This window comes from Wyeomyia smithii, chromosome 2 (assembly GCF_029784165.1).
Source record: "Wyeomyia smithii strain HCP4-BCI-WySm-NY-G18 chromosome 2, ASM2978416v1, whole genome shotgun sequence".
Taxonomy (NCBI): domain Eukaryota; kingdom Metazoa; phylum Arthropoda; class Insecta; order Diptera; family Culicidae; genus Wyeomyia; species Wyeomyia smithii.
This window is the reverse complement of record NC_073695.1, coordinates 222,712,648-222,735,701: the sequence shown is the minus strand read 5'-3', so window position 1 is coordinate 222,735,701 and position 23,054 is coordinate 222,712,648. Positions and strand designations below refer to the sequence as shown.

The following is a 23,054-nucleotide window of genomic DNA, read 5'->3' as shown; positions in this document are numbered from 1 at the left end:
CTTCCCAACAACGGTCTGACCGGTCGTACCGATTCTCAAAACGGGCAATATTCACCACGTCAACAATTATCATGGCATATCGATTCTATGCTCACTTGCAAAGATATTCGAGTCACTAGTTCATGTCGTGCTATACAGAGTTGCACGACCGCTTATATCAGAATACCAACACGGGTCTGTGCAACAAAGGTCTACAACCTCCAACCTGATGTGCTATACAAACGCACTATTTCCAGAAATTGATAACAGAAAACAAGTCGATGCTGTCTACGTCGATTTCCCTAAGGCTTTTGATGTTGTGCCACACGATTATGCCAAACGTATGAGGTTTCCAGAGCACGTCACCGGATGGCTACACTCATACCTCACTAACCGTAAAGCCTCAGTCTGCATGAACTCCGTGTGTTCCAAAGAATTCGCCCTCACGTCTGGTGTCCCACAGGGAAGCGTACTGGGTCCGCTCATATTTGTCTTGTTTGTGAACGACATATGCTCTAGACTGAAGTCTCAGAAGCAGATGTTTGCTGATAACCTCAAACTCTATATAGTAGTATCGTCACCTCTGGACTATCTGGCTTTGCAAGACGACATCAACGAACTTTCACTATGGTATTCACAAAATGGCATGAAAATTAACGCAGCGTGTAAAAGTGTAAAATTGTTTCATTCACAAGACGCTCGGACTCTGTGAACCATACATACTACATTGGTGGTAACGTGCTGGAGCGGGTCACTTCTATTCGCGACCTAGGAGTCACGATAGACTCGAAACTCCGATCTCATAATTTTTTTTTAATAGGGGATGTTTTGTGATGAACAGGGCTCCTGATTCCTGCATTGAATCTTCATTCGCTTCGTGAACCGTTCGCTGTGGACTAATGTCAATGTAACACGAACGCATACTTCATCGGGCGCGTACATGTGTTCGGATGAATTGAAACGATCGATTCGTGTCTATCCCTATGCCTGCTGTTTCTCATTGTTTGCCGATTGGATACGGTTCAAAATCACATCGATGCAACTCAGTAAATATTTGTGTCGGTTCACCGTGGCATTGATAGATACATCATGGCAAATAAAATCGGGACGAAGACAAAATAGCATTCGCCTCGAATCGTTCACTGGAGCTTACCAGAATTTCAACCATTCGACTTTACGCGTTCTACATCGTTTGGCTCTAGCTAGTACAATGTTTTCTTCATAACAAAGTTTCCACCAGTAGCTTCGTTCAGCTGTTGTTTGTTGATAGTGAACGCTTTAGGTGTGTCACTGTATTGTTAGTTAAAGCATTCCTTAGTAAATGCTACTTTTCGTATTTTTTCCGTATTTTATGAAGAGACGTGGGCAAGAATTGTTCAATTATCATCGTGAATTCCGTTTTGAAGAATTTGTCAGCCATATCAAATACTTCGGTACGCTACTTAGCTTTAACAGCAAACTTTTTCCCAAGCTATAGGTGTTCTTTCATATTTGCTTCCACTGCTACGTGGAACCTGTCCGCCGTCACGAACGTGTGACCGCTATCAGGAAAATTAAGAACAAGTTCCTACACCCAAACTGATTTCGAATTTATCAGTAGTATCAAATGTAAAAACAAAATCTAATTTTATTTTGAGTGGTGCAGTTGCTACATTGTGTTATGCTTCTCACAAAAAAACTTGTTTAATGAAGCACGAGAGTAGGTCATTTATGAATTGACCAGCGATGGATTCATTCCAAACGCAAGTTTTAGCGCCGCCATCGATTTGTAGTAGTTTGTTTTTCATCACTGGTCGTAGCTGGCTATGGGACTGACTTGCTATCATTCTGGCTACGTACCCTAAAAGTAATCGCATGTGAGTCCCAGCTTATGATTTTCAACAAATTTTAATCAAATTTCGGTGTGTATGTGAATTTTATGATGCAAAAGTGTTAGATTGTCATTGCAGTACTAAATTCTGTTGATGGTCTTGATTGAAAAAGCATTTGAGTGCAAAATTTCACCAAAAGTGTTACGATTTTCAATTGCTGTTTTCTCATGAGCACCAAAACGCAAATGGGACGAACTTGCTATGAGCGGCAGTTTATATCCTCTCATTAACAGGAATTCTAAACTTTGTTTAAAGAACAAACTTTTGATTTACAAACAAATTTTTAGACCAGCAATGCTTTTTGCTGTACCGATCTGGTCAAGTTGCTGTTCAACAAGGAGGAAAACGCTCCAAAGGATTCAGAATAAAATTCTGAAAATGATTTTGAAGCGTCCTCCTTGGTTTGGTACACTCGAATTACATAGACTTACTGGTGTTGAACCATTAGAAGCTATGTCAAATAAAATTATTAACAATTTTCGACAAAAATCGTTGCAATCCTCAATTGCTACGATAAGCTCTCTTTATAGCCAATAAGTTAGCAATTAAGTTAGTTGTAAGTTTACTTCCCCTTTTCTGACAAGAAGGTTTAAATCCCTACAAATGATAAGTCCTAATTGCGAAAGCAAACAAATCCTAACAATTAAAATTACAAATTTATAACAGTGTTAAGAAGTCACCATTTGTGATTGGACACACATACTCATTATTTACTAATATTTATCATAAATACTTAAGCTACTAACAAATCCCCCCTTAAAAAAAAAAGAAGTGTATAGAAAAATTACTTAAGTTATTTATACAAATTTACATTTGTTGCAAACCCGATATAAAAGAAAAAACAAAAATGTAACAGAAGTTGTTAGTTTGTTACGGGAAAAACCTTCCAGGCTGTGTTCTCAATTTGGTCCCGTTAGGTGTTAAAATAACAGAAATTATAACAGAAATGATTCTACTAGTATCAAACACATATTAAAATTTGTTACTAATATATTAGCTTTCTAACAAAATAAGATAGTATATAATACAATATAATAACGAACATTGTTAGAAACAACAGGTTTTGATAAAAACGAAAAGTTAGTTAGACTTGTTTCAGAACTACTTCATTACACGTTTTGTTATTATATATATTCAGATTCAATTTTGTAATCAAAATTATATGGAAAAATACAAAATTGTATCAAAGTATGTTATTTGTATCTCACGTTGATAGAATTTTGTAATGTTTTAGTTGTGCTCTTCTGACCGGGAAGACAATTGATTTTACCACAGTTGAGAAAAAAATATTTCAACGTTCAATACTTCTATTGCAACATTACGGAGCATCCTTGAGTATGCAGTTCAGGTCGGGGTACCATACCAACTAGCGCACGCCGTGAAATCAGAGCGGATACAAAAGCAGTTCATTCGGTATGCTTTACGCCAACTACCGTGGAATGATCCGGTAAACTTACCAGACTTAATCAAGCTGCAGAGAATGTTTGTTTACGACATAATAGAAAATGTTAACGACTCCAGAACTGTTACAGCACACCAATTTTCATGTTCCCCCGCGAACCCTCCGAAGTTATCCCACGATTAATTTACCGATCCGCAGAACTAGTTACGGACGTGATAGTGCATATAATGCATGTCTGAAGGCATACAATGATGTTAGTAACCTCCATGAATTGGGTATGACGAAAATGGCTTTTAAAAATAGGATTAGAAATTAAAATAAGCTAAAATTTAGTCTGGACGATTTTCATTCGAAGACGGGAAACAATAAACAAATAAACAACTATCATTCAATAAGCCGTATAAATAAAAGCGTTTGATTTACTCATCCCGTGTAAATCTTATGAGAAGCGGAGTAAGCCCTTTCATTTATACGGACTAATGTTAAATTGAACATTACTTTCGGCTTAGAATATATATATATCCGGATAAAAAAATTTCAAACTAAAAAGTGTTGATCTTACGTTCGAAGGCGCAAACTAAAAGATAAACCTATGTTTGTAAAACATATATATTGCTAAACATTTCAATAATATACAGAAAAAATAAAAATTTATCGCGTTTATATATCTAAAATATATCACTCATATAGTTTATTTTAATCAGTTATTAATCAATTGAGCCCAATGGAGAACACATTGACTATTGCATATTCAATAACTTTTTATACTCATCTAAAATGGATGCCTCCTCAAGTAGAGGCATATCTAAGTAAGTGTCACTAGTCGTGTCCATATCCTTAGAGAAACTTTTGTACAAAATATCCATCATCTCCTTTTTGGCATTGTTACAATTGTTTTTATCTTGCTTGCGAGATGAACTCGCTTGTTCGTTACTAGATAATGGCAGTTTGACGGTTTCTGCATTGGAACTGAGCGTTGATGAAGAGTTGGAAGCAACTTCGCTGCTCGTGCTAGTCAGCATTGCATCATACTCGTTACTATTACGAACGTTTATGAGAAATTCCAAAGCTTCTTCAAAATTGTTTATCGTTTGCTTCAGAGCTGCTTCGGCGGCTTGTGCGTGGAAGCCCAAATCGATAAGTTTATCAATCAGCTGCTTAGAGGGCTCTATGGAGGCGATCAACTCTTGCTTCAGATCATCCTGCTTTTGCTGTAGTTCATTCAAAGCATTGTACAAATTATTTCCCGTGCGTTTCAGAGCTATGGCGGCGAGACACTCCGAATAGCCCATTTCTACAAGCTGATCAACGTGTTCAACATTAATTCGGCACTCATGCGCGTTGAGGTAACCAATTTTCTTGTAAAGATTCTTCTCTCGCTTTGATTTTTTCTCGTTGGCTTCAACCATTTGCCTTCGGTTGTTGATGAACTCAATTGCTGGTTCGACGTTATTGGAACAAGCTCTTAGTGCAATTCTTGACTCTGTTATCTCAAAACCGCAATTGAGTAAAGTGGTTAAGCATTCATCATTTATTTTTAAAGTTTGAAGCTCACTCTCCACTACTCTAAACATAGTTTCTGCATCGCTGCGTTTGTTCTGATGAAAGTATAAAACTGCTTTCAGCAGATGGAGCCTTAACAGCAGCGCTTTCTCGCTACACTGTTGGGTTCCTTTTATGGCAGTAACACGATTCATATTGGCACCGTAACTTTGACGAAGTTTCTCGTCGCACAACTGCAAGCGCTGCTCTGCATCTGGCAGTTGGTTCATGTTCTAAAAGTAATCATATGCCATGTAAATAAAAATGTGTGTCGCTTCAGCAGTCTACAAACCTTTAAACACAGATAACACCAAACAATATCCAAATTCAACAGGGCATAATTGTCGACAACGGTCAGCAGCTGCGAGTTACACGTACGAAAGTCACTATCTGCCTCCAGGAAAAGTAGTAGAGCTTCTTCAAAATTTTCCTTTCTAAGGGCAACTTTTCCCTTCTCGTAAAGTGTCAATGCCATCAGAAGGGCTTTCTTTTCGCTGGCAGGTAAATGAAGAGCATTTCCGTCTTGGTCCTCTAGCTGTAACATTTAAATTGAAAGCAAACTGAAAAACTTTTTTACATTTACACAACCAACTTACACTTAGAAAGTCCGATCGCTCATCGTTTATAAGCAGTTCCGCGTCGGCTCGTATCTTATGAATGCGGTCGTAGGTGCTGGATTCTCGCTGTGCGGCTTCCACGCTCTGCAGCATAATAAGAATCATAACGGCGGCACCATTGACGACATTCTGTTCTGACAGCGTTAAATGATTCTTTAGCACTTTCCCCGCGCACACGAGTTTTATTCTTGCAAAGACATAATGTATGAAAACTTTTAAATACCTTAAACAATACTCTAGACCAAACCATAAAAAAATTATGTGTGAATTATGTAGCGTGAAATTGCATTTTTGAAGAAATTAAACCTCGCTACGAGCCTACGACCAATTGACTATCAAAGCCAACCTTAGAATTTCCATTATTTTAGTAAAAAACGAAAAACCAAGTTGTTCGACAAGTATTCATTGTTTTTTGAATTGAATTACGAAATCAACTCAAATATGTGCTCTTTACGACAAAAAAATAATTTTTTTTTTCAAGAAGATAAGATTTTGCTAAACATAAGTTAAGATAACATATGATTCATCGATACTATCTATATTTTCGTGTTTTCACATGAGCATCGACCCACGGGACTTACCTTGACACATCCAAAGCCAGTTTATCCGCGACCATTTGGGCCAGTTCCTGGCCATGACTAGTGATTTTGAGCTTAACATCGAAGTAACGATTTATTTTCTCTTGTGTTGGCGCCCTACACCTTATTGTTGCGATGCCCGTTTTGAGGAATTCATCCTTGCTTCTAAGTTTATCCAAGGCATTCTGCTGCAGAAATCGAATCGCTTTTAGACAATCCTTGAGTGAGATTTGCAGTCGCTCGTGAAACGAAATGGCCAATTTCTACATTAGATAACATTTTTTAAGCTTTCCTCCAAGTTTTAAAAGTAAAAATACATACCTCTAGCTCTGATTCAGCATATTGTTGGGTAGAAGTGTTGTAATATGGTGATTCCCAAAGCTTAACTTTTTGCTGGTTCAACAAAGCACGAACCTGAATCACGTAGTTTTCGTTTTCCAACTCGTCAGTCATTTTTAATGGTTACTCAATCACTTAATCACATGGAAGAAGTCTCACTTAAGATTTAACTAAGTACCATATTTTTCACAAAGCTAATCTACCGATAAAACATTCAAACCGAAAAAGAATCGTTTTCCTGGTTTTCCTCTGCGACTTACGATTGACTCAAAGTCAAAACAAAAACAAATTGCGAAATACGAATCAGTGTTGCTAGATATTTTTGACCATTCAAATGTTCGAAAAACGACAAAAAGTCTGCTCGAAATGCGAAATACTTCTACTCGAAATTTCGAATAATTTAGTTCGCTCAAGAAAAAATCTTTGAAATCCTGCACAAATTTGAACAATTTATATGCTGCAGAACAAGGTTGCCTATTCAATTTTGAGGTGCTTTTTCGCCGCATACCGATAGCTCGCTATACAAGTACAATTTTGGAAAACAATGTATGACAAACTTGTAGTCCCTGAGTAGTACTACAAGCTTGTCAAATAGTGCAATGCTGTATCTATTATACCGGAAGTGTGAGAGCTCATATTCAGTGCAATATTCAGCCAATATTCGCGGTGAATATTTTTATATTCACCGCGAATATTTGCTGAATATCCCACTGAATATTGGCTCTCACACTTTAGGCGTATGAGTTAGAGCACTACTTTCTTCGACAAACTGGTAGCATTACTTATGGACTGCCAGTTTGTCGTACATCATATTTCAAAACTGTACTTGTGGAACGAGTTTTCGGCACGCGGCCAATCGAATGGAATAGACACCCTCAAATTGAATATGCAACCTTGCTGCAGAAGGAATCCATTGAATCAGCGTGTTCCGCATTAATTTGCACATCTGGTTGATAGAAACGTCGAGTCCCTAGATAAGCAATACCTAAGAGGTTTGTTTCGTTGAGATCATCACCGCTTGATTTTATATATTTTGGATAATCGACAGTTTTCGGTAAAAAGTGCTACTTTTTACCTAAAACTGTCGATTATCCAACATATAATACCTAAAAGGGCAGTACAGTTATACCTCGATTTAAGGCAACTTAATTTAGTTTCGTAATTTTTTTTTTTTTTTTTTTTTTTAAAGGGGGGATTTGTTAGTAGCTTAAGTATTTATGATAAATATTAGTAAATAATGAGTATGTGTGTCACAAATGGTGACTTCTCAACACTGTTAGAAATTTGTAATTTTAATTGTTAGGATTTGTTTGCTTTCGCAATTAGGACTTATCATTCGTAGGGATTTAAACCTACTTGTCAGAAAAGGGGAAGTAAACTTACAACTAACTCAATTGCTAACTTATTGGCTATAAAGAGAGCTTATCGTAGCAATTGAGGATTGCAACGATTTTTGTCGAAAATTGTTAATAATTTTATTTGACATAGCTTCTAATGGTTCAACACCAGTAAGTCTATGTAATTCGAGTGTACCAAACCAAGGAGGACGCTTCAAAATCATTTTCAGAATTTTATTCTGAATCCTTTGAAGCGTTTTCTTCCTTGTTGAACAGCAACTTGACCAGATCGGTACAGCATAAAGCATTGCTGGTCTAAAAATTTGTTTGTAAATCAAAAGTTTGTTCTTTAAAAAAGTTTAGAATTCCTGTTAGTGAGAGGATATAAACATCTCGTATATTTGATGCACTTGGCTTGTATACTCTCAATGTGCTCTTTGAAAATAAGTTTTTTATCATAAATTAGTCCCAAGTACTTAACCTTGTCGGACCAACTTAAAATAACCCCATTCATCTTGACAACGTAATTATTGTTTGGCTTGAGGAAAGAAGCCCTAGGCTTATGCGGTAAAATTATCATTTGAGTTTTAGAAGCATTGGGAGAGATTTTCCACTTTTGCAAGTAGGAAGAAAAAATATCTAAACTTTTCTGCAATCGACTGCATATGACACGAAGACTTTTTCCTTTTACGGAAATGCTTGTGTCATCGCAGAACAAAGACTTTGTGCATCCTGGAGGCAAATCAGGAAGATCTGAAGTGAATATGTTGTACAGGACTGGACCCAAGACTGAACCTTGAGGTACACCTGCTCTGACAGGACATCTATCAGATTTTGAATTTTGATAGACAACCTGCAGAGTTCGATCAGTAAGATAATTTTTTTAAATTTTGATTAGGAAAATTGGAAAATTAAAAGTTTGCAATTTCGCAATCAAACCTTTATGCCAAACACTGTCGAATGCTTTTTCTATGTCTAAAAGAGCAGCTCCAGTGGAATAACCTTCAGATTTGTTAGCTCGTATCATATTAGTAACTCTGAGCAATTGATGAGTTGTGGAATGCCCATGGCGAAATCCAAACTGTTCATTTGCAAAAATTGAATTTTCGTTGATGTGTGACATCATTCTGTTAAGAATAATTCTCTCAAAAAGTTTACTTATTGAAGAAAGCAAACTGATTGGTCGATAACTTGAAACTTCAGCTGGGTTCTTATCCGGTTTTAAAATGGGAGTAATTTTTGCATTTTTCCATAATTTGGGAAAATATGCAATTTTGAAGCAGCAATTGAAAATTTTTACTAAAAATTCCATTGTGCTCTCAGGGAGATGTTTGATTAGTATATTAAAGATTCCATCGTCACCAGGTGCTTTCATATTTTTGAAATTTTTCGATAATTGATTTAATCTCATTCAAGTTAGTTTCAATTATTTCTGCAGGTAAAAAATTCTGGGAAGAAATTAAATCAAATTGACGTGTGACTTCATTTTCAATTGGACTCACAAAATTCAAATTTGAGTTATGAACACTCTCAAACTGCTGAGCAAGTCTTTGAGCCTTTTGTTCATTGGATACAAGAAAACGTTCACCATCTTTTAAAAATGGAATAGGCTTTGAAGGTTTCTTAAGAATCTTCGACAGCTTCCAAAATGGTTTTGAATATGGTTTCAATTTTTCAACTTTAGTCTCAAAATTTTGATTTCTCAGAAGAGTAAATCTATGTTTAATCTCTTTCTGTAAATCTTTATAAATAGTTTTAAAAACAGGGTCACGAGAACGTTGATATTGACGTCTGCGGACATTTTTCAAACGAATTAGAAGTTGAAGATTTTCGTCAATTATTGGTGAATCAAATTTCACTTGAGCCTTTGGAACAGAATAATTCCTGGCATCAACAATTGCACATTTTAATGCGTCCAAAGCGGAATCAATATTCACTTCGTTCTGCAAATCAAGCTCATTATTGAAATTTCTCTCAATATGAGTTTTGTATCTTTTCCAATTAGCCTTGTTATAATTAAAAACAGAGCTCATAGGGTTTAAAACTGATTCATGTGATAAAGAAAAAGTTATTGGAAGATGATCAGAATCAAAGTCAGCATGTGTGATCAAATCACTACATACATGACTTTGATCTGTAAGCACCAAATCAATTGTTGAAGGGTTTATTACAGAAGAAAAGCATGTAGGACTATTCGGAGACAAAATAGAATAGTATCCTGAAGAACAATCGTTGAATAAAATTTTGCCATTGGAATTACTTTGAGAATTATTCCATGAACGATGTTTAGCATTAAAATCGCCGATTATGAAAAATTTCGAACGATTTCTGGTGAGTTTTTGTAAATCACCTTTAAAATAATTTTTGAGCTCGCGTGTGCATTGAAATGGTAAATATGCTGCGGCAATAAATAAAATCCCAAGTTCAGTTTGAACTTCAATTCCCAAAGTTTCAATAACTTTTGTCTCAAGATGGGGAAGAGCACGATGTTTGATTCGGCGATGAATAACAATTGCAACTCCACCGCCGGAACCCTGAATCCTATCATATCTATGAACCACGTAATTGGGATCATATTTTAATTTTATGTTAGGTTTCAAAAATGTTTCAGTAATAATTGCAATATGCACATTATTTACTGTTAAAAAATTAAAAAGCTCATTCTGATTGGCCTTCAAAGAGCGAGCATTCCAATTTAATATTTTAATTGTTTTATTTAAAATCATTGCTAAATTTTAAATTAGAAACAATTTTAATAGTAAAATTTGTGCCTATTTGAATGGCTTCAAACATTGATTTTGCCTGCATGTTGCATGTTGTCATAAGATCGAACATTGCCTGTTGCAAAAAAGAAAGTTTACCTGCCGTAATAGGCCCCAGGCAGTTAACATTAGAAAAAATATTTTCGGCAGCAATATTAGCTGGAGTGATAGGTGTACAATTATTTTCTAGCCTGTTTTGCTTACCCATATTAACGGTCATTTTCGAACTACCAACACTAGGCGGTATAATGTTCGAACTACCTGTATCCTGTGCATAAGTTAAACGGGTATGCAAAGGAGTAGGTAAACTATGCGTCACTGGTACGCTTGGAGAATTTTGTTTTGAAGTTGGTTTTAATTGAGAAATTGAATTTTGTTTACCTTGCCTTGCCTTAACAATTGCTAAACGGACTGGGCATTGATAAAAATTTGACATATGGTTGCCGTTACAATTCGCACAGTGAAAATTTTTACTCTCTTTCACAGGACATGTGTCCTTTTTGTGAGAAGAGTCTCCACAATTAAGACATTTTTGGTCCATGTTACAGAATTTGGAACCATGGCCATAACGTTGGCAAGTACGGCATTGGGTGATATGCTTTTCACCTCCGCCATACTTCCTATAAATTTCCCACTTTACACGCACATTATACAAAGCATGTGCTTTTTCAAAAAATTTTAAGTTGGCAACCTCATTGCGGTTAAAATGAATTAAATAATTAACAAGGGAAATTCCAGTTCTCTGACTGTTTTCGCCTCGTGATTTTTGTTTCATTAGAATTACTTGGGTAGGGGCTATGCCAAGTAATTCTGTTAAAGTAAGTTTGATCTCATCAACGGTTTGATCGTTGGTGAGACCTTTCAAGACAACCTTGAACGGCTTGGTGTTCTTGGTGTCATATGTAAAAAATTTGTACATCTTGTCAGTTAAATACTGAACAAGACGATCACGACCCTTTACTGAGTCGGCTAATAAGCGGCATTCACCTCTACGGCCAATTTGATAGGTAACTTTAACGTCAGAAACAAACGTTGAAAGTTCCTTTTTGAATATATTTAATTCAGAAGAAATAGTTACCACAATATGTGGAACTTTCTCCTTTTTTAAAGATTTTATATTTTGTATAGTTTCATTATTAATAACTTCCATTTCACCAGCTTCTTGCTCAGGCAAAATATCAAAAGGATTGTCACTACAGACACTCGATGTGTCAGAAAGAGATGCCTCTCTTTTCCTCCCCGCAGCGATGCGAGGTTTCTTTTTCCGTCCAGCCATTTCAGGTGATACGAAAAAAGTTAAAACAAATGTTAAATTCAAAAGTAGGTAGTCTTGAGAAAGACTGATGGGAAATAACTTTCAGGTAATCTTAAAAAGACACACTGACAAAACACAAACTTTGAAGCTATAGGCAGTCAAAGACCAGTCCACAAGCAACCGAAAAAACGTCTGATCTGTAGGACAGTTCAAGACGCACTGAGGCAACTTTATTTTTATTTTCGTTACGTTATATCGAGTTACGTTATATCGAAGCACGAAAAAAATATTTTTTTATTGATGCAAAATTCTTTATGGTTACTCAAAAGTGCACAAAAACTTATTTCCCTTCACCTAAAAGTATATATAAACCCTTCTTATGTCCCTTTAAGATAACCGGTCACAAAACATTGAAAAAATAAATGTCAATTCTACCCCATTTTACGGTACTTATTGGTTTGATACTTACTTAAAACATTTATTCGGAACATTATGCATCTCAAAAATAATTGTTGTACTTTAATTTTAAGAAATTGAAAAAAGTTACGTTATATCGAGGTTGCTTTATATCGAGGTTGCTGTAGTGATAGAGAGAATAGTAATAAAATCCACTTAATTCAACTGAGTTGTGAGTTATTTCCTAAATGGCAATATTCCCCTGACAAACAAACGCAACCTGTAAAGGTTTACGCCCCTTTTCAGTCGACCCAACAGCGCGGTAGGGGAAGTGAAATTTCCCCAGCCTGCTGTGCATGCGAATGCATATAAATAGAGGTGTGCATGGTACAGAGAGCTCATTCTTTCGGATACTCTGGAGACGACATGCAGCGGACAACCAACAAGGAGCGGACTACCGGGAAGGAGCGGACAACCAACAAGGAGCGGACTACCGGGAAGGCAGCAGGAAGACTGCCAAAGGCGAGTCAACCACTTTTGGAGGACCGTCTTCAGGACTGGACGGATCGCCATTCCGGGCTTCAGGCAGACCGCCTGTGGACGTTGCGGCTGGGGAGAGAAAACCGAAGATGATGCGGCCGGCATTCTACGACTACCACGCTCGGCCGGTGATGGATGATGTTACTGCTACCGTGTCTTCCGCCGGTCACCACAATGGCGCAGCAAAGGCTTCCAGCGGCAGTGTGTAAGTAAATCAGCTATAGAAGGATAATTCAACCATACAAGTTCGTCCTTGGATAAGATTGGATTGTGATTGTTGATGTTTTTTTTCCAATTACTCTTCACGTATGAACATGAAACTTGCGAGAGGTCAAGTAACCATATGCTGACTTGCGTTAGGTCAAGTACAGTATCGATAACAATCTACTTGTGAGAGGTCAAGTACTAAAATTTTTTTTGAACAATGACTTGCGTTAGGTCAAGTACAGTACCTAAAAAAATTACTTGCGAGAGGTCAAGTAATCAAATGCCAACTTGCGAGAGGTCAAGTACTAATTTTTTTTGAACAATGACTTGCGATAGATCAAGTACAGAGGTTCAAGTAATCAGAAGCCAACTTGCGAGAGGTCAAGTACTGCTTTTTTCGAAAACGTCGTGTGGTCTAGAGGAGTACAAGTTAAACGCTGTCGAAGTTACCATTATGAAAGAGTACGATATTTAGTTTGGAAAAATTACAGCGTCAAAGACATACTTATTCCCAAGACGAACTATTTCGATGTTAACTTTGATACCGAATTAAGATAAATTTTTATTTACAGAATCAAGCATATAAAAAAACCGAAAGAAAACAAAGAGAACTACGCAAAAATAGAAATGCTATCTAAAGTTTTGGAGTCTGAAAAGACCAAGAGTTCTAAGCTTGAGCAAGAATTACTCCGTATGCGTCACGAAATGGACACTCTGAAGGCCAGTTTGGAAAAGCTTAATAAACACCTGGAATCTCTGGGTAGTGATGCTAGTAGTATCGGCTTCGACCAGGCAGTGGGGCCAACTAGTACGCAACATGCACATGAGCCAAATCCGACAAACGACGTGGAAGGTTCCCGTTTTATATCGTCAGTGCAACAAATGTCCGTGTCAGCAATGCATATTCCGGAATGTAAGCCAAGTGAAGGTGACAACGAGATCCACCGATGTTCTTACGAAGCATGGAAGGAATTACTAGAGGATACGATGAGGTTGGCTGGAATCGGAGACGAGGCGACAAAATTTACCATCTTTAAGATAAAGGCCGGTCCACAATTGCTACAAATCTTCCGAAACACGAAGTCTACTCCTGATTCACCAAGTCCGGATAACGAACCCTTTTCCAACGCTATTCATCGTTTGAAAACGTATTTCGGATCCGGTTCAGACGTCATACTTCAACGACGCAGGTTATCGATGATTGTGCAAAACCAGGGAGAGTCTAACGTAGCATTTTTGAGCAGAGTCGGCGCTACAGCAAGGTAATGTGAGTACGGCGAGAAAAAGGAATTAGAAGAAATAATGAAAACAGTCTCTAAAAACGCGGCGAGCAAAGATGTTAGAATCGCGGCATATAAAAAGCTAAATCGTAAGGAGGGAACGTTCTTAGAACTAGTGGACACCGTACGACAGCTCGAAGGAATCCAGATTCATGAGGATTTTGTAAAATCAAAACACCAGAAACTGGAGCCAGCAGTCGTTGCCTCGGTTAGTGCCGCCTATCCCGCGAAAAATCGACCTATGTTTTTCCGTTCAGGGGTGCGAGAGGAAAGATTCAAAAATATCAGCTCGCGAAGACGAGAATCTCGATTTAACCCGACAAAAAGATATCGTAGATTTGGAAAGAGACCAACCAAACACGTGAGACAAATAATGAGTTTTTGGAACGTCGACCAGATAGGTGCTATAGATGCGACAGTATCTATCATCTTGCTTCTGAATGTAGTGCTGCGGATAAAGTGTGTATGAGATGCGGTCGTATAGGTCATATACAGAGATCTTGCAGAAGCCGAACGCAAGCTGGAATGTATCATAGTCCAACTGATCAGGAGAAGAATTCGCCATCATATAAACCAGAAAAATTGCAGTCGTGGAGAGTGATGAAACAAATAGCGAACAGGCAGAAGTGAGTAAGAAGGAAGAGAATTGATTAGGACTTTTGTTTGTAAATCAAAACTCCATCAAATGTATAAGGATTTTATTTTTTCAACTTCGTATTGATTAAACAAAAGTCTGAATAAAATAAAATTTAAATAAAGAAAAACATGCAAATAAACTGATTATGTTTATTGACAGGTTGCTATACACACATCAAAACATGCTGATTTGATGGTAGTTTATCAGATTGGTACATACAGAAATGAAGGTTTCGTATCTGCGATGGTAGCAGGAATGCCATGTAAATTTATGATTGATTCCGGCGCTCAGGTCAACACGTTCACGAAAAAATATTTCAATACATTTTTGCAAGACGATCGATACAATAGCGAGATCTGTAACCTAAAATTTGGTTCCGATCGCCCTCTAAAGGCCTACGCTGCTCGTGATGAGTTTGACGTGTTAGCCACATTCGAGGCCAACTTATTTATCTCGGAAGATAGACCCACATTCATTGAGAAATTTTATGTGATCGATGAAGATAAAGCGTTATTGAGTAGAATGACTGCAACAAGATACAGCATTCTTCTAATGGGGCTGAAAGTTCCAGTGCTAAAAGGATTGTCTGAAAGTCTACCCGACAGTAAATGCGAAATTGCGTCGATAATTACAAATGAACCGTTTCCGAAGTTTAACGTGCCACCGGTTAAAATACATTATGATAAATCAATGACGCCATGCAGAAATATATTCAATAATATACCACTGGCAGTTAAACCGTTGGTACAAGAACGATTACATCAGTTGGTCGCAGCTGATATTATAGAAAGAGTAACTGATGACATGGATGCATCATTTTGCTCTTCATTAGTAATAGTCCCAAAAGGAAAGGAAGATATACGGTTGGTTATCGATCTCAGGGGACCCAACCGTTATATCAATCGTACACCTTTCGCAATGCCAACTCTCGAATCAATCTTGGCTGAACTTGATGGTGCCGCATGGTTCTCCACCATTGACTTGACGAATGCTTTTTTCCACATCGAACTGGACAAGGATTCCCGCCATTTAACAAACTTCTATACTGAGTTTGGGGTGTTCCGATGCATAAGACTACCCTTTAGACTATGCAACGCACCAGATATATTTCAAGAAGTACTGCAGAGGAAGATATTAGGTGGTGGGATGGGAGTTAAGAATTATCTGGACGATATCATTGTCTACGGCAAAACAAAAGAGGAGCACGATAAAAATCTTGCAGTTGTGTTTGCTCGTCTTGAGAATAATAATGTCAAATTGAACACTTCCAAATGCGTCTTTGTAAGTCAAATTTCTGGGGTTTATTGTGAAGGCAGGTTGCTGGAAAGTACATGATGAAAAAGTAAATGCAATAAAGCATTTTAGGACCCCGACCACCTCCGCTGAAGTGAAGAGCTTCCTTGGATATAGACAAGTTAATCTTGAACAGAGCAGATAGAACGCGATATCTTCGTGCTCTAGCAAACTCCAATACATTTTATTGGACTGAATCGGAAGAGAAGGAATTCCAACGTCTAAAAAACGATTCATTAAATACAATAAAACGCCACGGTTACTACAATTCAACCGATAAAACCGAGCTTTTGGTCGATGCCTCGCCTATTGGATTGGGAGCTGTTCTTGTACAGTTCAACACTTCTGGTACTCCAAGAACTATTGCATGCGCTTCCAAGGCTCTGTCTAACACGGAACAGCGATACCCTCACACACAAAAAGAAGCTCTGGCAGTAGTGTGGGGCGTAGAACAGTTTTCATCCTACCTGCTTAGCAAATCGTTCATCATACGTACCGATTCTGAGGCAAATGAATACATTTTCAACAGCTGGCATCGGCTAGGAAAACGGGCTGCATCAAGAGCTGAGTCATGGGCATTAAGGCTACAGTCATACAACTATACCATAGAAAGGGTTCCAGGAGACGAGAATGTAGCGGACGCGCTATCTAGACTGGTCCGACTAACGCAGGATAATGATATTTTCAAAGAAGATGACGAAAGTCATTTTCTATACGCTCTGGATTTTGGTTGCACGGAAATATCATGGAGCGATATAGAAAGACACTCTGAGCAAGATGGAGAACTTCAACTGGTTTATGAAGCGTTGCGATACAACGTATGGCCAGATAAACTACGAAGGTATGAAGCTCAAAAGAATAGCCTGCACTATCTTGGGTCCTTAATTTTTAAAGATGATAAAGCCGTTTTACCAATCAGTCTTCGTTCTAAAGCAATGAAAGCAGCTCATAGTGGCCATGTAGGAGAGGTTGCCATGAAACGAATAATGCGTTACTATTTTTGGTGGCCAGGTATGTCCACTGAAGTGGAAAAATACGTAAAGAACTGTGAAACTTGCATTAGAATAACAAAAAAGAACCCCCCACTACCTCTTTCTAGCCGAATTCTTCCCGATGGACCCTGGGAGATTCTGCAAATCGATTTTTTGTCGATGCCAAACTTCGGATCCGGTGAATTCTTGGTCATCATTGATACATATTCTCGTTATTTGGCTGTGCTAGAAATGAAAAACATCAGTGCAGATAGTACAAATGCTGCCCTTTGCGAAGTTTTTCAACTTTGGGGCTGCCCTATTATCTTTCAAAGTGATAACGGTCCACCGTTTCAAAGCTCTGCATTTGTGTCATTTTGGGAAAGTAAAGGAGTAAAGGTGCGGAAATCTATTCCGCTAAGTCCACAATCGAACGGAGCAGTTGAGCGGCAAAATCAAAGTATAATAAAACCCTTGACCGCATCTAGGGTTGATGGTGACAATTGGAGACTAGCATTGCAAAGGTACGTGCATAATCACGTTCCGCATGCACGACTGGGAGTGACTCCCTTCGAGTAGATGGTTGGGTGGAAATATCGCGGAACATTTGCAAGTCTGTGGGGTCCTTCCATGTCTAAAATTATTGATCGGATGGATCTCCAAGAACGGGATGCGGAGGCGAAATTGACTAGTAAGAAATACGCAGATACAGTGAATCATGCCAGAGAATCTGAAATTAATATTGGTGATTCAGTCTTATTAGTACAATATAAGAAAAGTAAGAGCGATCCAACGTTTTCATCGGCGCGGTTTAAAGTCGTGGCAAGGAATGGTGCCAAAGTTGTGATCATCAGTAAGAATGGGGTGCAATATGCACGAAATGTCCAAGACGTCAAAATAGCCCCTTCAAGATTTGAAAACATGGAAACAAAGGTGAAGAGCTCGCAACATAACGACGAACACACAGACCTGGATAGTTTCCGTTACTTTCCTAACAATGGTTCAGAAACCTCTTCTGTTCTACATGCTAACAAAATGGAATCCTTACCAGAAGTCGAATAAGCCAGCCAGTTGGTTTCAAGATGCTTGAGAGAACGATCTTCTTTGAGAAAACCTTCTCGATTTGATAATAAATATATTCACAATGTATATGAATAGAGTACAGGCGAAGGGAGATGTAGTGATAGAGAGAATAGTAATAAAATCTACTTAATTCAACTGAGTTGTGAGTTATTTCCTAAATGGCAATATTCCCCTGACAAACAAACGCAACCTGTAAAGGTTTACGCCCCTTTTCAGTCGACCCAACAGCGCGGTAGGGGAAGTGAAATTTCCCCAGCCTGCTGTGCATGCGAATGCATATAAATAGAGGTGTGCATGGTACAGAGAGCTCATTCTTTCGGGTACTCTGGAGACGACATGCGGCGGACAACCAACAAGGAGCGGACTACCGGGAAGGCAGCAGGAAAAGGCGAGTGCCAAAGGCGAGTCAACCACTTTTGGAGGACCGTCTTCAAGTGGAAGCGGCTTCAGGACTGGACGGATCGCCATTCCGGGCTTCAGGCAGACCGCCTGTGGACGTTGCGGCTGGGGAGAGAAAACCGAAGATGATGCGGCAGGCATTCTACGACTACCACGCTCGGGCGGTGATGGATGATGTTACTGCTACCGTGTCTTCCGCCGGTCACCACAGTTGCCTTATATCGAGGTATTACTGTACTAGGCATTTTGTGCTATTGGTTAATTTTTTTCGGAAATGCTAGTTTGGGAAGGGGCGTCCACGGTCCTTACAAAAAAAAATAAGAAATAATATGGGCATTTTTCCAGGGGGGGTTGGGTAATTATCGTTAAAAAGCTGTCCACGTGGTATGCGGATGACCCCGAAGGTATTGATGATTATACATATTATCAGAGTCAAAACGGTTTGTTTGATCGGTGTGACGTCCGCAAAGTTGTAGATAAAAAAAAGAGCCAAGTGAACCAAGCCAAGTCATCCGTCAGGCGCAGTAAAAACGTGTTCGTGTGATATTCACTGTTTAAAGTTTTCTTAAAATTTATTGCTCTGAATTTCGATGCGTGAACTTTAATGTTGTAAACTCGGTTTGTGTAGGGTAAATATGTTTAAAACGCCCCCCCGGGGCATAACGCCCCAGTCCATTTATTCGGAAACACACAAAAAATAAGACATGAGGCTATTGGGAATCCGTAGCGGGTCATAGGACCAACCTTCTGTGCAAGTTTGATAATTGTCACTAGCAGCAAAAAATAAATAAAAATCAATTTTGATTTGAGCTGCTTCAGATCTAATTTCTTGCAGCTTTTCCGTAACGTTTTTTCACTAATGTATAAAGTTTATTACCTGGTTTTTGTACTTATATATCTCAAATGAACCTCTAAGCAGCTGTATCTAGTGAAGAAACGATAAAAATTAAATAATTTGCTTAAGTATTCAATGCCTTCTGCTACATTACAGCTTCCCGGCAATATGCCCCTCCGCTAGCCCGGCTGATTTGTTCATTGCTTTAACGTTTGCTTCTGAGACTTCAAGCACTGTTTCACTTCGCATGCTGAGCTGGCATATGAAGCTACTGCATGGGGCATATTATACTGCATCTGGGGAGTTTTGCCCCGGTAGATTGGAAAGCTTGCAATTTTGTCATATTTTTTAATAAAATTATGGCGTTTTTGTATAATAGTAATTACAAAACAAAATAATAGCAGTGCATTACCAACTAAATAGTGTATCGAACTGCATGAAAGATTTGTTGTTTGTGATAAACATAGCTACAATATTGACGATGTTCCTTAGGGGGGGCGTATTATACCTGTTTACCCTACTGTGTACTGTGACCGTGAACGATACACGTGAATTATTTCATCGGAGTGTGACAGCTTGTTTCAAGGATGAAATTCTTGTATTTGAAAGGGCGCAACGTTCATTGAAAGTGAAAATTGAAAATCTCTTATTTTCACAGAATTTATTCCGGTAGTGAGAATGTTTTTTTTATGGACCTACCTACTGCGACCAATAGTTTTTTATCTTTTGTTTTTCTTTGCACCCTTTTGCAGCGCTACTTATTGTCAAAAGAGCTGACATCACGGCTTACTAATAATACGTGCCCCGAAAGCTATCCGTTTAAGTTATTAATTTATAGGTGAATTAAGTGGCCAAACTTGTCAAAAAGTGTCAAGTTGTGATCTGTGATGCTTTGTCTAAGTGAGAAAAGTGAAGGTTTTGTGAAAAACACAGTGTTCCTTGCGTGAAAGTAATAATTTTTCCTCGAATTGCAATTGAAAATTGTAAGGCCAGCTAAGTTGCGTGAGTGTGAGTGCCTACTTTGTGCGTCGCGCTAACTAGCGGTTCGTTATTAACATGCGAAAATGGAATGCATGGCAGTGTGAGCGAAGAGAACGATAATATCTGGAGAGAGAGCGAAGAGAGTAGTGTTGCGCTGTGCTTGTCGGCGTTTGTTTCGCTGGCATAGGCATAACCAGTGCTGATAAAAGTCATTTTCCCCAGCAAAATTCTTCGAACATTACAGCCAATCATTTTCAATTTTCACTTCCAATGATCGCAGCACACTTTCAGATACACTAGATTTTCGTCCTAGTACTATGCTGTTATACTCATATGAAATAGATCGCGCGCATCGTTCACGGTTACGGAATAAAATTGGACGACAAATCCAACCAAATGATCTTCACTTCAAAGCGAAAAAGAAAAACAAACAGTCCACTCAACCAAAATGAACTTCACCGAAACACCTTTTCACTGACACTGACCGATGCCTTGACAATCTTCGTTAACTGATAAACTGATTTTGTTGTCTTGCTTTCATCGCATGAAATATAATGAGGTGTTTTGACAGTTGACTTCCATGCAAAAAGCGGGAAAGGAGAACTCTGAAAGGATTGTAAAAAAATAACGTTTATGGATGCTTTTTTTCACTTTCACTCAAGAGTGTCAACAAATATCAACCCTGGGCATAACCAAAATAAAACAGATGAGTATAAGTTTTTGTATCAAACATTTTAAGAATGCATAGGCTCTGTGTGTAGTGGTTTTCAGCGGGTTTTGGACTTTGTCAGAAGAGTAAATGTGTCATCTGTTGGGTGCACAAAGTGTGGTTGCTTTTCGGTTGCGGGTAGTTTTTTTTATATTTACAAACCAGATTGTGCGATGCACTCTCACAGGTCAAAATTGGCAGTTTTACAATATAATTTCAAAATTTATCATTCGAGCATGACAATGCGGCATGCGATTGATGCATCGTCTACAATTGTGAGTCCTGACAGGGCGGTGACATTTTATTCAGGTCTATGTTCTTGTATTATGATTTTCCTAGCTTTTGGACAAATGTTGATATACATAAGTAACTTTTATTTAATTATGTTGAAATCGTTTTGGGCGTGAAAATAGTTCACGACAACTGAACTTTGCAGTTATTTTGGCATTTTAATAATAAATTTGGAACTCTGTTTTGTTTAATATGCTCTTTTGCATTTTTTTAAGTTTTTGGGCTATGAATGCATGGAACTTTGTCAGTTTTTATACTCAGTAGGTGTCTTTGGTGCGAAACGTAGTGTCGCGTATGCGTCGGTAGGAGAAAATGGAGCGGTCGTGCATAATGCCCCGGTGAAACGCATCATCGGCCCGGGTGAGTTTTGTTTATCTAAGGGTTTCCGGAGTGTAGTGGGCACGCTATAGTTTGCTTCGGGGAGGTCAGCTCAGTTTCGCGCACGTTATTTTGACAGCGCTCAGTGTAACTATCTTAATACAGCGGTTTCGGAGTTCAATGACCATTACATCGTATAATGCTCGGGTGTGCCTTGTGGGTTTTTTTACTCGCTCAATCGGTTCTTTGAGCTGGTACCAGTAGTTTGCATTCGGCGTGCGGTGCGTTTTACGAAATTCATTCGTTTCGAGGTAAATTTTAATAGTTCACAGGATGAAACGCGAAGTTTGGTGTGATACAGACTGTTAACGATTGGTTGCTGATAATAACGATTGGTAGAAACTTCGATTCTCCTATATGCCGATACAGCGATCGTGATGCGGTTCTATTCATATCGTCTTCTGATGGCCGGTTGCGCAGAGACCGAGAAATATCCATATCGGGCCCGAATTTGTGTAAGAAAGATCGCACCATCAACCTCGATGGATCCAGATCAATTCCTTTCCACTAACACTAATTCCTTCCTTTGATACTTATGGATGATGCAGAGGATTCCTCGGTCTCTAGTAGCAACGAGTATTAAACTAACACTCCCGATATCCCTTCCTCTATTGATCTGCATTTGGGCGTGGCCAGCTACGTTATTGACCAGTGAAAAGAAAAATCACCAGGAATTGTACACTGAAAATGGCTTGCTACTTCTAGGCACCATTTTGACGGTTCTTTGTGCAATTTCAGCTGATTCTGGTCAATCGCGGGCAACACACGGGCGATCAAATATGCTATGCTATGCTACCCTTTTGCAGCGCTACTTATTGAGAAGTAACCTGCTCCGTGTTATAGTGCTTTTTGTCTTCCCCTTCAGACTTAGTAATCTACTTCCTTCCTTATCGATCTTATCATATCTTCATGCAGGCTATCACTCTAACAGCGTATAACGTGCATTAGTCTATAATATTATCGAAGCTTTAGTGGTTATTAAGTCTGGAGGGAAGTTGAAGTGCTTTTTGTCTTCTCCTTCAGACTTAGTAACCTAGTGCCTTATTTATACTCTCTTGCGCATGTATAGATGTATAGTCTATGATATTATCGAAGCTTCAGACCAGTGGTTTTAAGTCTGGAGGAAAGTTTTGTGTGGAAGTGCCTGAGAATAAACTCATACTTAACCCTTTATAAGGCCGTGGAAACTACGCAAGGAATCGACATAAACTTTAATAACACGTACTCCTTACAGAAGGAACAACACAAATGTACCTTTGTTAAAAAATTCACTATTGAATCAATTGAAAAAATTGGTGGCAATATAGTTGCCACTGCCCGTTAACCCCAAAAACATTGGTGGCAATATAGTAGCCACTGCCCGTTAACCCCA

At 38.5% G+C, this 23,054-nt stretch overlaps 1 protein-coding gene across 1 annotated transcript; it reads right to left on the bottom strand.

Annotated features, from left to right (window-relative positions):
- Positions 1-3,847: 3,847 nt before the first annotated feature.
- On the bottom strand, positions 3,848-6,595 carry LOC129721050 (NEDD8 ultimate buster 1-like). Its single transcript, XM_055673150.1, has 5 exons — positions 6,311-6,595; positions 5,993-6,252; positions 5,391-5,598; positions 5,087-5,329; positions 3,848-5,027 (listed from the first exon to the last, which is right to left on the bottom strand). Exons 1-5 carry the CDS (start codon positions 6,440-6,442, stop codon positions 3,993-3,995), a joined length of 1,878 nt encoding a protein of 625 aa, XP_055529125.1. The 5' UTR covers positions 6,443-6,595; the 3' UTR covers positions 3,848-3,992.
- Between the last annotated feature and the right edge of the window lie 16,459 nt (positions 6,596-23,054).